This window comes from Silurus aristotelis (genome assembly GCF_946808225.1).
Source record: "Silurus aristotelis genome assembly, chromosome: 1".
NCBI lineage: Eukaryota > Metazoa > Chordata > Actinopteri > Siluriformes > Siluridae > Silurus > Silurus aristotelis.
In genome coordinates, this window is record NC_139574.1 from 2985888 (window position 1) to 3000177 (window position 14290).

The following is a 14290-nucleotide window of genomic DNA, read 5'->3' on the forward strand; positions in this document are numbered from 1 at the left end:
GGTGGAATGAACTTCCCCTAGATGTCGTACAGTGGAGACCCTGGTTCTCTTCAAGCGACGACTGAAGACCTGCCTCTTCCTGAAACACTTAAATTAGCACTTTCCAAGTTTGTAGAATTCTAGGGTTATATTTATATTAAGTTTGTAATCTTGCGTACCGTGTAGATTTATTAATTACTAGAGATTTAAAGCACTTTTGTACGTCGCTCTGGATAAGGGCGTCTGCTAAATGCCCCAAATGTAAATGTAAATAGCGACCGGAAAAGTGTTCGTAAGTCGATCATTCGTAAGTCGAGAAGATTGAGACAAAGTTTTTAAGATAAATGTAGTAATTGCTAAATCTATATTGCAAAGATTATATACAGGCGCTCCCCACTTTACGAACGAGTTACGCTTGTAGCATGAATTTGTTCATAAGTTGTTGCTGTGTTCAATATTGACTACGCAAATCTCCTAAAGAGGTCAAGGCTATAAATACTATCAAATAAACAATAAAATATACCAAACAAATCGAAATAAGCAAAATACTGTATACAATATTTTGTATTAAGTAGTAAAAAAGAATATCTAAATTTAATTTACTTACAAAAAATGAATTGGCCCGAGTCCAGTGCGCATCATGTAGACTCGTTACGGTCTACGACTAGCCTCTCCTCCGTTTTCAATTTTTTCATCTCACAACAAATTTTACTTTAAAGACAGGTTTGTTCGTATCTGCGAAAGTCCTAGAGTGAATGTTGGTAAAGTGGGGAGCGTCTGTATAATTAGTGTACTTACCTTAATGTCCACCAGCTGGAGCACTACTTTTGCGTTTTTCTGCAATAGCAAAAAATAAACAAACACTAAAATCACAACGCAAAAATCACAACACACTGTACGAATACTGTATAAAATACGTCTTTTCACAACGAGGACAGAAGAAAGAGGTATTTTAAGTGGGTAAAAATGCGACATATCGTATATCAGTAGAAGAATGCTGAGGATGGAGCCACCAGGAAGGAGGAAAAGAGGAAGACCAAGGAGGAGGTTTATGGATGTGGTGAGGGAAGACATGCAGGTAGTTGGTGTGAAAGATGCAGATGTAGAGGACAGGGGGGTATGGAGACGGATGATCTGCTGTGGCGCCCCCTAATGGGAGCAGCTGAAAGAAGAAGAAGAAAAATGCGACCACCTTTGTACCGAGGCATCACTTTACAGTGAAAATAACATGCAAGACAGTGAGACGTTTTATATATAATTATAATTTATTATAAAATACTATCTTATTATAAAATACTGTAGTTACATGAATATTCAAGCATTAAAACTAATATATGCGTATCTCTGATGCGGGGTATTAATGAGCTCATCTAATGTTAATTAAATCACCAGCTCCATATTCAGCATTCTCCATGAACCGCTTGAATAATTGTTTTTATGAATATTTTATGACACAAAAGTGATGAAGATAATCGTCTTCCTTGTTTTCCCGGGCCGTGAGGATGAATTCATTGGCCTTTACGTTTCATGATGGTCTATTAAAGTTGATGCCATGGTTTGGACCGACTCTCACCGGCATTAATTCAGAGATACATCAGAGCTGCGATTATGTTTGTAAAATCAATAATAATAATACAATAATATATGATGTTACTTTAGAAGTTTACTTCAAAAGTAAATACACAATGCTTCACGGGTATCTCCACTTTAAAGCATTGAGCAGTCAGGATTATTCAAGCCATCATCGATTTCTCCGATGAAGGAGCAGATCTGGAGGGTTTATGGATAGTGTTTTTGTGAACTGGAATGTTTTCATCAGGTTTGCTGATGGTGGTGTGGTGGACAAACTTATATCCCAGACCTCCCTGAAATCTGTGGTACCTTCTCTCTCTCTACATGCCCTCTGGATGTAAACTTTATGTACATTACATTTCAAATCTCAATAGTGCAGATTTCTAAATTGTCCTCATACACTATATGGATAAAAGTTTATGGACACCTGAGCATAAGATTTGATTTCTTCTTGAATATCCTATTCCAGAACTAGTTCCCATTTGCTGTAAATTCAATTTGTCCTCACTCTTCTGATAAGAAGTTTAGCTAGATTTTGGAGGGTTCTTTTGGAGAGTATTGAGGCACAAAGTCAAATTAGTCAGGTACTGATGTAGGTGAGGAGGGTTGGAGCTCTATAGCAGGAGATCTTCCTCCAAACCATGTAAAGCATATCTTAATAGTGCTGGCTTTGTGCACAGGGGTTTGGGTCTCCTGGTTCAAGTGATGGAAAAATCTATTCAAATCTTATTCACTTGTGTGCTTCCAACTTTGTGCTAACAGTTTGAAACCAACCACATATAGACAGGTGTCCCAATACTTTCAGCCAAATTCTGTATATGTACAATTATGTAAATATTATATGATCATATATTGTAGTTTTGCTCAGGAACGATGTTTGAAACAAACGCAACAAAGTGATTTTAATGGTTTTAATTAAACAATTATAATCAGTTCTTTAGACCTGGAGTCTCCAATCTTGGACCAGTTTATGCAAATTAAGATAGCGGTCCTTTAAGGGCAAAATGCACAATAAAGAACCGCTATCTTAATTTGCATACAGTGCAAACTGATACACCCCCAACAACAAACCCACACCACCAGGGCCAGACCCTGCAAACTGGTTAAAGGTTCTGGTGGTTCTTCTATGGAACTGCTGAAAAAATGCATGTGCCAGAATTTAAAGAAAAGCAACACTGCCATCTAGGAAACATGTTCAGGAGATACAGGCAAATCTTTTCACGTATAGGAGGATCTTCAGCAGCTCTAATAGATAGTTGGATAGTGAGGAATTTGCCAGTTGATATATTTGTGGACACCTGACCATAAGATTGGTTTGTGCTTCTTTTTGTGACCACATTTATTCATTCTGGGATTTTGTGGAGATTTAAGGTCATTCAGAAACAATGGTGTTAGTAAAGTCAGGTAGTGATGAAGGTAAGGTAAGAAAGCCTGAAGGTTCAGTCAACATTCACATTCATATCAAAGGTGTTCAATAGGGTTGGAGTTCTGTAGCAGGAGATCTTCCACTCCAACCTATGTAAAGCAGATCTTCATGGATCTGGACTAGGGCACAATTGTAAATTGTACATCTGAATTTGCTCCAGCAATTGATGGTATACAACAAGGAAGAACCAAATATGGCTGGGAAATTTGGGTGTCCCAATACATGTGTCCTTAATGGTATATTATATTGTATATTGTTAAACTAAGCTTATTTTAATAATTGATGAGGAAATAAATCCATCAAATCCATGTGAGTTCAGCTGGTCAGTGATTGTTGTTGTTGGCGACACAGGTTATTATAAAGTTATTATAAAGCAATTACAAGTCTCATAGCGAACAAAGTTTTTTTTACTATGAAATGTTTCATTTCTTTATTGGTTTCTTTACCCAGTCTCCTCTTTGACTCCACCCCATTTAAACACTATGTTTAAAGGCATTTCTGGCCATGTTTATATGTGTGCAGATGCGTCAAGTTGATTGGGGTTCAATAGGGTTTTTTGTGCAAGATACTGACTTTAGAAATCTGCCGATCCAAAGGCTGCCATTAGCTGCCACTGCAGCTCCTTACTTCCTACAGCCCGGATTAAGCCCTAACCTACCTGAGCTTCAGAAATGAGTCATGTATCATAGATTCCACCTCATCTGTTAAAACACTGAAATCAGGTGGACACACCGTATGTGGAGCATTTGCCTCGTGTCTCACACTCTCATACAGAGTTTTATGCATTAGCTCTTGGCCTGCAATAGCACACAGGGCATCCAACTGCTCCAGTGGGTCACGAGGGACATCGGGACAGCGTAGGGCTTTAAGAACGGCAGGAGCAAATTTCCCGAAATGTGCAGTGGAACACAGAACAACTGGGCACATCTTATCATGCAGCCGGTCAGCCACCGATTTAGCTACGGCGGTATGAGTGTCCATGATGTATCCTGTTTTGGAGTGCACCTCCTGAATAGTATTCAGGCAGTCATCCTCGGAGCACCACCCTGCCTCCACATCCTGCCGAATGCTCCGTAATAACTCCTCCGACACGGTAAAGTGTTGATCTTTCTCAAGGCGTTCAAACAAGTCCTGGACAAGTTTACCATCCCGACCAGATGCATGATACAGAAACCGTTCGAGATTTGAAGACTTCAGAATGTCAATAGAAGGGGAATTTGATAGTTTAAGTTTCCTGCCTCGGAGATCGTACTGACCAGTCGAGATAAAATCTGAAACTATGCAGTTGTGATTAGAGGCACAAATTATGTTTCTTATTGGGACACCCATTTGTTTAGCGTAAATGGCAGACATGGTGTTTCCAAAGTTTCCAGTTGGGATGGACACATCGATGGGCTGCCCGAATTTCACCACGCCATCTCTGAGGAGGTCCAGGTACGCAGAGGAGTGGTAGACCACCTGCGGAAGTAGCCTCGCCCAGTTGATGGAGTTAGCCGTGCTAAGAACAGTAGCGTATTCTACTGCAAAGTAGCCAGTGAGTCTCAAATCACAGAATATGCCCTTGATGGCCCTCTGGCAAAAGTCAAAGTCTGAGAAGACACTAACAGACCTGGTGTTGCTTCCCTTAAAACCAGTCATCTGCAGTTTCTGTATGGCACTAACACCTCGCTCAGGGAAAAACACCAACACACCAATGCGCTGCCTGTCACTTTCTCTGAGGTTGCTGAACCCACTAAGAACTGCACTTCCTGTGTCCCCAGACGTGGCCACAAGGATCAAGTAGTTGCACATCTGTGGAAGGCAGTGGGCAAAGAGCTGTGGCATTAATTGAAGTGACAGGTCCTTAAAGGAAGCAGTGGGACCATGGAAGAGCTCCAGAATGTACTGATTCTCAGCAAGATGCTTAACAGGTGCCACTGATTTGGCGGCAAAGTTCTGCCCGTAGCCTCGCTTAATTATCGAGCAAAGTTCTGATTGAGCGATATCCAGTGGATGTATGCACTTCTCGAGTATGACCGAAGCACGCTCGGGATAAGACATGTCTGCTAATCGTATCCATTCAGAAGGTTCCAGTTTTGGGAATCCTTTATTAGGTACGTAAAGCCCTCCACAGGGAGCTAATCCCTCCACGGCAACATCGCTGAAGAACTTTACGTCACTGTTCGATGCATGTCTATGGTTCCTGGTGGAGATGTAGGTCTCTGATTCAGTGTCCTGATATCTATCTAGAACCCTGACAACTTTCTCAGCGATATCCTCTAAAGTATCCCCCCTTCCACAAAACACCCTTGCGTCCAACCACTTCTCGTAAAACTGCTTTCTGTACTCTAGGATCTCCCTCATTGAGACGCCAGAACACTGACCTACAATTCTGTTCACCTTCATTTTATTCAGCCTTTCCACAATGTCTTCAGTGTCTACGTCCAGATACAGAGCGATACCTGAGCGTTTCAGGTGTCGCATGGCGTCCGAGTGAAGCGGGTTCGATCCCGTAAGCGAGATCACACATCCAGATGCGGAGAAGTTACACACAGCTTGGCCCTCTTCATCGATAAACCGTTCGCCCCCGACTTGCTTCAGCTTCTCCGCTACAGTCATCCCCCAGGCCTTTTCCAGAACATCATTGTCTATATCGATTACAGGTTTCCCGAGTCTGTGGGACAAAATACGGCCCACTGACGTCTTTCCAGCCCCGGGAGGACCCATAAGGAGAACATTCCTTTCCTGGAGGGTCTTTGTACATAGACATGATGTTATCATAGATAAGGACGAGCGAGAAGATGAGCTGGAGATTCGATGGAATATCAGTTTATCTATTTTGGACAACAAATGAAATGAGTGTCTCGTCATCATTTTGGCTTTAAGGAAAAAAGGATCTGGGGAGACAAAAGTAACAACGATTTAGTGGCGTTGGGGATTAGTTTGGGATTTGTAAATAGATTAAGCTCCAGTTGAGGCTTCAAATGTAACCATATATATATAAATATAAATATATATGGTTACATTTTATATATGGTCTCAACTGGAGCTTAGTTTGATTATTCTCTCAGTTTGAGTTTGTAAGTTTGTTTATTCTCTCAGTTTGAGTATCTTTTTAATGATTTTCAAAACTTCGAAACATACACAACAATCACAGGTTTATAAAAAAAGAAACAATAGTTAGCACAGTGTCACTGCTTCGCACTGGAAATACAATTTGTTTTGCGCATGAATGAAAACGCTAAAGAATCTACAGTGCTATCGGTTAACACTAGCGATAAGGATTTCTTTTAAAGGAGAAAACACTGACAATTCTACATAGCGAGGGAGCGAATGAATGAAGGATGGAAGGAAGGAATGAAGACATTTGTTAAATTATGCTGAAATAAGTAGAACAGTTAAGAAGATCATATATTTAGAAAATTAAATATTAAATGTAAAACACACACACACACACCTACATACACATATGATCTACCTAAATAGGCCTAACAAATATTATTTATTTATTTATTTTCATTTAATTTTATTAAATCAATTTAATGTGTACCAATTTAATTGATTACTGCATGTAAGTGTACTGCATTCATTTGATTATCTTCTATCAAATATTATTTTATATATTATATAACCAAGCAGACCTTTTATTTAAAATTGTTTTAAAAATGCAAACTGTTCAAATGATCACAAATATTAATAATAATAATAAATTAATAATTTAAAATTGCACTAATAAAAAAATCACAAGCAATTTAATGTTATGCATTTCTTTTCTTTTTATTTATTTTTATTAAAATACAAAAAAAGGTTGACATTCATATTATAATGAAATATCATAAATAAAGTTAAACAAACTAAATAAAAGGAGATTATACACACATGATTCCAGCTAAAGGAGAAATGTAGATTTGAGTATATTCACAGTTCTGATTGCTTTCTGGAAATGAACTCTGTCACGTGGTGCTCAACGTCAAGGAAACCGGAAGTGAGAGCAAACAGAGCGGATGTGTAGACACGTGTATTTAAACAGATATAAATATATGCTTTTTTTTCTCACATATATTTAATAACAACAACAAAAAAAAAAACACGTAAATACATTATTTACTCACAGAGCTCGCACGCGCGCACACTCCGTGCGCATCAGGGCGTCGGGAAAGAAGTCACGTGATACCGGAAGTGAAGACAAACAAGAGCGGATGTGTGTTTTATTTACTTTTTCAACAACTACAACAACAACAACAATAATAATAATAATAATATTAATAATAATAATAATAATAATAATAATAATAATAATAATAATAATAGCAATTATAACAGTAGTATTATTTTTATTATTATTATTATTATTATTATTATTATTATTATTATTTACTTTTAAAACATGCATTCAAAGTCAAACATTCACATCTATAGAAGTCATAAAAGGCCATACGTTATAATAATACGGGTGGCGGGGGGTGGAGGTATGGGGGAGTTCAGCCCTCTTGAAACCGGAATTGGCGACAAACAGAGCGGAAGTGTACATAACGATTTTTTTTTTTTTTTTTACATTATCTAACAATATAAATGCAAAAATATATAATTTGTTAATTTCCGGATCTGATTGATTTGTGTTTCGAAGGTTAATTGTTTATACATAAAACAATAAAATAAAAAGGAGTAAAAAAGATCAAGTGGAGTAGGCGGAGCTGTTGCTAGGCAACGGTTCTCATGGTAACGTCAGAAGAAAACACAAATTGTGCTCCTGTAGTTGTGTCTATCAGCAGAGCTTTAATTCATACATTGGTTTTTAGTATTTTGTAAGTTTGTATTTAGTTTCCTGTAAAGTCACAATGTCGAGTGTAATTCATCCTCCTGAGACCTTTTATTACCTGATACCCAGAGAGGAGACCAACAGAGAAAAAGCTCCCAGGTACGAGTTCATTTACACTGCAGAAAGACTGCAATTAATACTAATAGTCACTATAGTCAACATCTTACATACTATAAATAAACAATATTCTCATTATTTATGTACATGAATATTTATTAAATTATTCTCTTCATTTCATAGCGTTTCTCTCGAGTTCAACTCTTCTAGTTTATAAAAGAGTTTCTATCCAATCAGATTTCAGCTTCACTCATTCACCATTATTATTAATATTACTATTATTATTGTTTTTATTGTTTTCGTTGTTGTCAATAATAATAACAACAACAATAATAATAATAATAATAATTATTAGTAGTAGTAGTAGTAGAAGTAGTAGTAGTATCATTATAGTTGAAATTGTTATTCTTTTTATCATTATTATCCTTATTATTATGACTATTTAGAGTATTATTGTTATTAGAATAATAATATAATAGTAATAACAATAATACTCCAAATAGTCATAATAATAAATCCTGCCGGAGTCCACCTCCACCTCCACCTCCACCTGCCGGAGTTCACACCGAGCTCTATATAACTTTCAAAACATACATTCCAAGGGGTATAAGAAAGAAACAAGTGTTACATATTACACAACTGCATAAATATCAAACAAATAACACTGTGACATAGTCTTTATTTATTAAATGATTTATTTATTACCTTCAAAACATACACAACAATGCCAAGAGTATAAAAAAGGACCTAAATAAAATGATTTTAAAATACTATAAATATTATACACATGATATATATTATAAATATCTCCGAGAGGACACAGTGAGATGGTCTTAAAGGCTTTAATATTGTTGGAAACAATGATAAATAAATAAATAAAACACAGAGAAATAGAGCTTAGCACTACACAATGCTGTATGTAGAAAACACCCACAAAGAATGAACAAACATGAAAAACAAGTGTCTTTAAGATTCATCTTTACAAACAACACACTGTCCTGAAGATACATTTCGCCATAATCTGCTCACTTGAAGGTTACAGGAGAAACATTTCTGATGAAAATGAAGTTCTTTCATTTTATTTGGGTTGAAAGAGTTTGTGAGGGAAAGTCCATAAATTACTCCGAACAAAGTTTGAAGATGACAAAGAGGATGACGACGATGATGATGTAGACGATGTGTGTATTAACAGATACACGTCACAGTTCAGAGAGCAGGTAAAACAGGAGCAGCAGCAGAACAAAGGCTCCAACAGGACCATGGGTCCAGCTAAAGTGGAAGTGCCTTCTCCAGAAAAGTTCCTGCAGAAACACTCCAAGGAGCCCAAACTTCCTGAGAGTAAGAGCCTGAGATCAGTAGCGATGCACCATATACACACACTAATAATAATGAGGATGTAATGAAAGTGAAGGTCACACCAGCAGCCTGTTCTCCTCAGAAAAGCCATTCTTGTACAGAGACGAGGTTCAGCCCAGGAAGCCTCCCGTCCCGCCCAGAACCGAGGCCCCACCTGCTGGAGTCCACACCAAACGAGACTTTGTGAGAAGCAATGCTGTGGAGAACAGGATGGCAGTTCCACGTAAACCTCAACCTGCATACGTCCGCACCAAACATGGAGACAAGGAGCTGCTGGAGAACTCAGGCCTCGTCCCAAAGTATATCAAGAAAACGGTGAGAGAGGAGAAGGTGTGGAGCAATGGAACAAGGGTCTATAGTATCACTACATTGTAAATGTGTGTGTGTGTGTGTGTGTGTGTGTGTGTGTGTGTGTGTGTGTGTGTGTGTGTGTGTGTGTGTGTGTGTGTGTGTCAGGATTACGGTCAGATCCCAGAGTACCTGAGTCAGAGGCAGGAGGAGGTAAGGAGTGCGCAGGAGGAGTACGATCGCTACATGAAGGAGAGGATTAAAGAGGGAGCAATGAAACAGCTGTGTGAGGAAGAACAACAGGATATACTGCATGTGAGACTCAGACACACACACACACACACACACACACACACATACATACAAATAAACACACACACACACAAACACAAACACACACAGATACAAACACACACACACAGATACACACACACACACAAATACACGCATGCACACACACATACACACATATATACACACAAACACACACATATATACACACAAACACACACAAACATACATACACACAAACACACATACACATACACACATATATACACACAAACACACACATATATACACACAAACACACACAAACATACATACACACAAACACACATACACAAACACACACACACTCTCCTATTTCGAAAGACTCACACACACATGCACTTACACTTAAATTAAACACACACAATTACGCACTCACTCTCACACTTCCTTACACACAAACTTATACACACACACACCTAAAGAAGTGACACAGATATGACTCTGTTTTAAACACTTCATCCTGTGTGTGTGTGTGTGTGTGTGTGTGTGTGTGTGTGTGTGTGTGTGTGTGTGTGTGTGTGTGTGTGTGTGTGTACATATCAGGGTCTAAAGCAGAACTGGGATGAGCTTCATCATCAGTATCAGGGTCTGTCACTGATCACCGACACCAAGTCTAAGAAATGCAGGAAGGAGAGACTGGAGTCAGAGATGAAGCAGCTGGAGAAAGACATGGAGCTGATCGAGAGATACAAAACCATCTACATCACCAACAACTAATCACACACACACACACACACACACACACACACACACACACACACACATATACTCTCACAAACACACACACATACACACACATATACTCTTACAAACACACACACACATACACACACACATACAAACACACATATACTCTTACAAACACACACACACATACACACACACACATACAAACACACATACCTACATCACCAACAACTAATCACACACACACACACATACACACACACATACAAACACACATATACTCTTACAAACACACACACACATACACACACACATACAAACACACATACCTACATCACCAACAACTAATCACACACACACACACACATACACACACACATACAAACACACATATACTCTTACAAACACACACACACATACACACACACATACAAACACACATACCTACATCACCAACAACTAATCACACACACACACACACACACACACACACACACACACACACACACACACACACACACACATATACTCTCACAAACACACACATATACTCTTACAAACACACACACACATACACACACACATACAAACACACACACACACACACACACACACACACACACACACACACACACACACACACACACACATATACTCTTACAAACACACACACACATACACACACACATACAAACACACATACCTACATCACCAACAACTAATCACACACACAAACACACACACACACACACACACACATATATACTCTCACAAACACACACACATACATACACACATATACTTTTACAAACACACACACACATACACACACACATACAAACACACACACACACACACACACACACACACACACACATACACACACATATACTCTTACAAACACACACACACATACACACACATACAAACACACACACACACACACACACACACACACACACACACATACACACACATATACTCTTACAAACACACACACACCTACAAACACACACACACACACACATACAAACACGCACATACACACACACTCCACCCACTCTCACACACACACACACAAACACACATACACACACACATACACACACAAACACACGCACACCCACACACAAACACTCAAACATACAGACACACACATTTTTGGACTTAATTTTTTTAAACTTCTACCATTTGATTTTGCTGAATCTCCATTTTATCATGTTTTCACCTTTTCTTGTTTTTGGTCTTTCAAATAAAATGTGTTACTTTTAACCAGCATTCATTTCTCTTTATGCTTGGATTTATATGGTCTTTGGGTTTATGAGGTACACTGTTACAGACCCGGTCAATCCTAAAGCTAAGCCTTTACCCATTAGTCCCTTAGATGTTATGAGGAACCAGACTCAAAAGGGGAACCCATCATCATTTGGGTGACATCAAGAGTGTGATAATAAATCCAAAATCTACAATACAGAACACTGGAGAGTGAGAACTAACATGAGCACTGGAGTGTGTGATTATGAGTAATGATCTTTCTACAGTCTTATACAGTCAGTTGATGTCGTGGAACCTGGAGCTACTGAGCAACTCATAAAATAGCTCAACATTTGAGATCATCAAAGATCAAACACCAGCTTCTCCATGCCAGAGCCTTTAAACACTCAAGGATGTCCAGTGTCCAAACTCCACGTGAAGTGGGATCTAATCTACTTCCTTAAAGGTCCATAATCTTCACGAGGTGGGAGGTGACTGGAGCTGGCCAAACCTCAGGATGCCTCGGGATGGGGAGAGAAAGAGAAGCAGTGGAGAGGAATTAGCGTAGCTGCTGTTCATGATATTAACAGCACAAGTTGATAATGTGCATGTAATCATATATTCTGGAGCACAAGGTTGTGATGTGATGTGTGTGATGTGTGTTATGTGTAGGCTTTGCTAAAAAGATATGTTTTTAATCTGCACTTAAACTGGGAGAGTGTATCTGAACCCCGAACACTGTCAGGAAGACTATTCCAGAGTTTAGGAGCTAAATGTGAAAATGCTCTACCGCCTTTAGTGGACTTTGCTATTCTAGGAACTACTAGAAGCCCAGAGTTTTGAGATCTCAGGGAGCGTGACGGATTGTAGCGTGTTAAGAGACTGGATAGATACATGGGAGCCAAACCATTTAGTGCTTTATAAGTGAGTAGCAGTAGTTTGTAGTCTATTCGAAACTTAATAGGAAGCCAATGTAGGGACGATAAGATTGGGGTTATATGATCGTATTTTCTTGACCTAGTAAGAACTCTTGCTGCGGCATTCTGAACTAACTGAAGCTTGTTTATTAATGATGCAGGACATCCACCTAGTAATGCATTACAGTAGTCTATTCTGGAGGTCATAAACGCATGGACGAGCTTCTCTGCATCAGATATAGTCAACATGTTTCTTAACTTAGAAATATTTCTAAGGTGAAAGAAGGCTGTTTTTTTTATTTGCTTGATGTGATTTTTAAAAGATAAGTTGCTCTAAAATAATTCTCAGGTCTTTTACTGTTGAACTAGAAGTTACAAAACATCCGTCTAAATGCAGGTTAAAATCCTGGAGCTTCTGTGTACTGATTTGTGGGCCAAAAAAGTAGTTATGAGTCATCCAGTCTTTTTATTCTTTAACACACTCAGTTATCCGAGCCAATTGAGCTGTATCGTCTGGTTTTGAAGAGATGTATAGCTGGGTATCATCAGCATAACAGTGGAAGCTGATCCCATGCCTTCTAATAATATTTCCCAAGGAAAGCATGTATATTGTGGAAAGCAGGGGTCCTAGAAAAGGGTGGAAAAACCTAAGATGCTCAGAAACGAAAAGCCTACTGAACCTCTCAATTCCTCACTGGTATGTGGGAAGAGGTCCTGACACTATAATACTTGTCATGGATCTCAACCAGAATCCTGAAGTCCCTCTTTAGGATCTCAGTTTGCCTCAGCCTGGTGTCCTTCATTTCAGTTCTCGTTCAAAATCGGGGGTCCCTGCGCAGTGACCTCGAGAACCTGAGCACAAGGAAAACAGCATACACAAGAGTGTGTATGATACCTTTGGCTGCAGTAGCGTGGACATGCAGGACGTTGGAATCTCCATGAATCATGGTATCGCTTTACTTTTCGTGGAAAGGGGCGACGCGGTAGAGATCTCAAATGCTGGTGGCGGTGGAGGGGGAGATGTCCTTGTCTCTCTGTGTGTCTGTCGGTCTGTTTGTCTTTGTGTCTCTCTGTCAGTCTCTCTGTCTGTCTGTATCTCTGTCTCTCTGTCTGTTAATCTTTGTCTCTCTGTCTGTCTGTTTGTCTCTCTGTCTGTATCTCTCTGTCTGTCTGTCTGTCTGTCTCTCTGTTTGCCTGTCTGTCTTTCTCTCTTTCTCTCTGTTTGTCTGTCTGTTTATCTTTCTGTCTCTCTTTCTGTCTCTTTGTCTGTCTCTCCCTCTCTCTGTCTGTCTGCCTCTTTGTCAGTCTGTCTGTCTTCTTTCTGTCTCTTTGTCTGTCTGTCTGCCTCTCTGCCTGTCTGTCTGTCTGTCTGTCTGTCTGTCTGTCTGTCTGTCTGTCTTTGTTTCTCTATCTATATCTAAATCTCTATCTACATCTTTAATTCTATATCTTTCTATTTATTACAATCTCTCTCTCTCTCTATATATATATATATATAGTAAACTGTTAAGTTCACAGTGAAAAACTACATTTCTTTGTCTATTCTCTGTTGTACATAATGACTTGGGCATGACACATGGTTCCTCTGACTAATCCATTCAAACACACACACACACACACACA

At 39.0% G+C, this 14290-nt stretch overlaps 2 protein-coding genes across 3 annotated transcripts; one reads left to right on the plus strand and one right to left on the minus strand.

The window, feature by feature from the left end:
• Positions 1–1995: 1995 nt before the first annotated feature.
• Positions 1996–7137, minus strand: thnsl1 (threonine synthase like 1). Of its 2 annotated transcripts, XR_014534281.1 has the most exons (3): positions 7069–7137; positions 2632–5853; positions 1996–2179 (listed from the first exon to the last, which is right to left on the minus strand). XR_014534281.1 is itself a non-coding variant. In XM_083546120.1 (2 exons), the coding sequence occupies exon 2, from the start codon at positions 5828–5830 to the stop codon at positions 3632–3634; it is 2199 nt and encodes a 732-aa protein (XP_083402246.1). In that variant the 5' UTR covers positions 5831–5853; positions 7069–7129; the 3' UTR covers positions 1996–3631. The 2 variants fall into 2 exon arrangements, 1 of the variants encoding a protein (XP_083402246.1); XM_083546120.1 differs by having other exon boundaries at positions 1996–5853; positions 7069–7129.
• A 529-nt stretch (positions 7138–7666) lies between these two features.
• Positions 7667–10622, plus strand: LOC310727549 (enkurin-like). Its single transcript, XM_083544133.1, has 5 exons — positions 7667–7874; positions 9025–9170; positions 9271–9503; positions 9645–9791; positions 10353–10622. The coding sequence occupies exons 1-5, from the start codon at positions 7795–7797 to the stop codon at positions 10524–10526; spliced, it is 780 nt and encodes a 259-aa protein (XP_083400259.1). The 5' UTR covers positions 7667–7794; the 3' UTR covers positions 10527–10622.
• The last annotated feature ends 3668 nt before the right edge of the window (positions 10623–14290 follow it).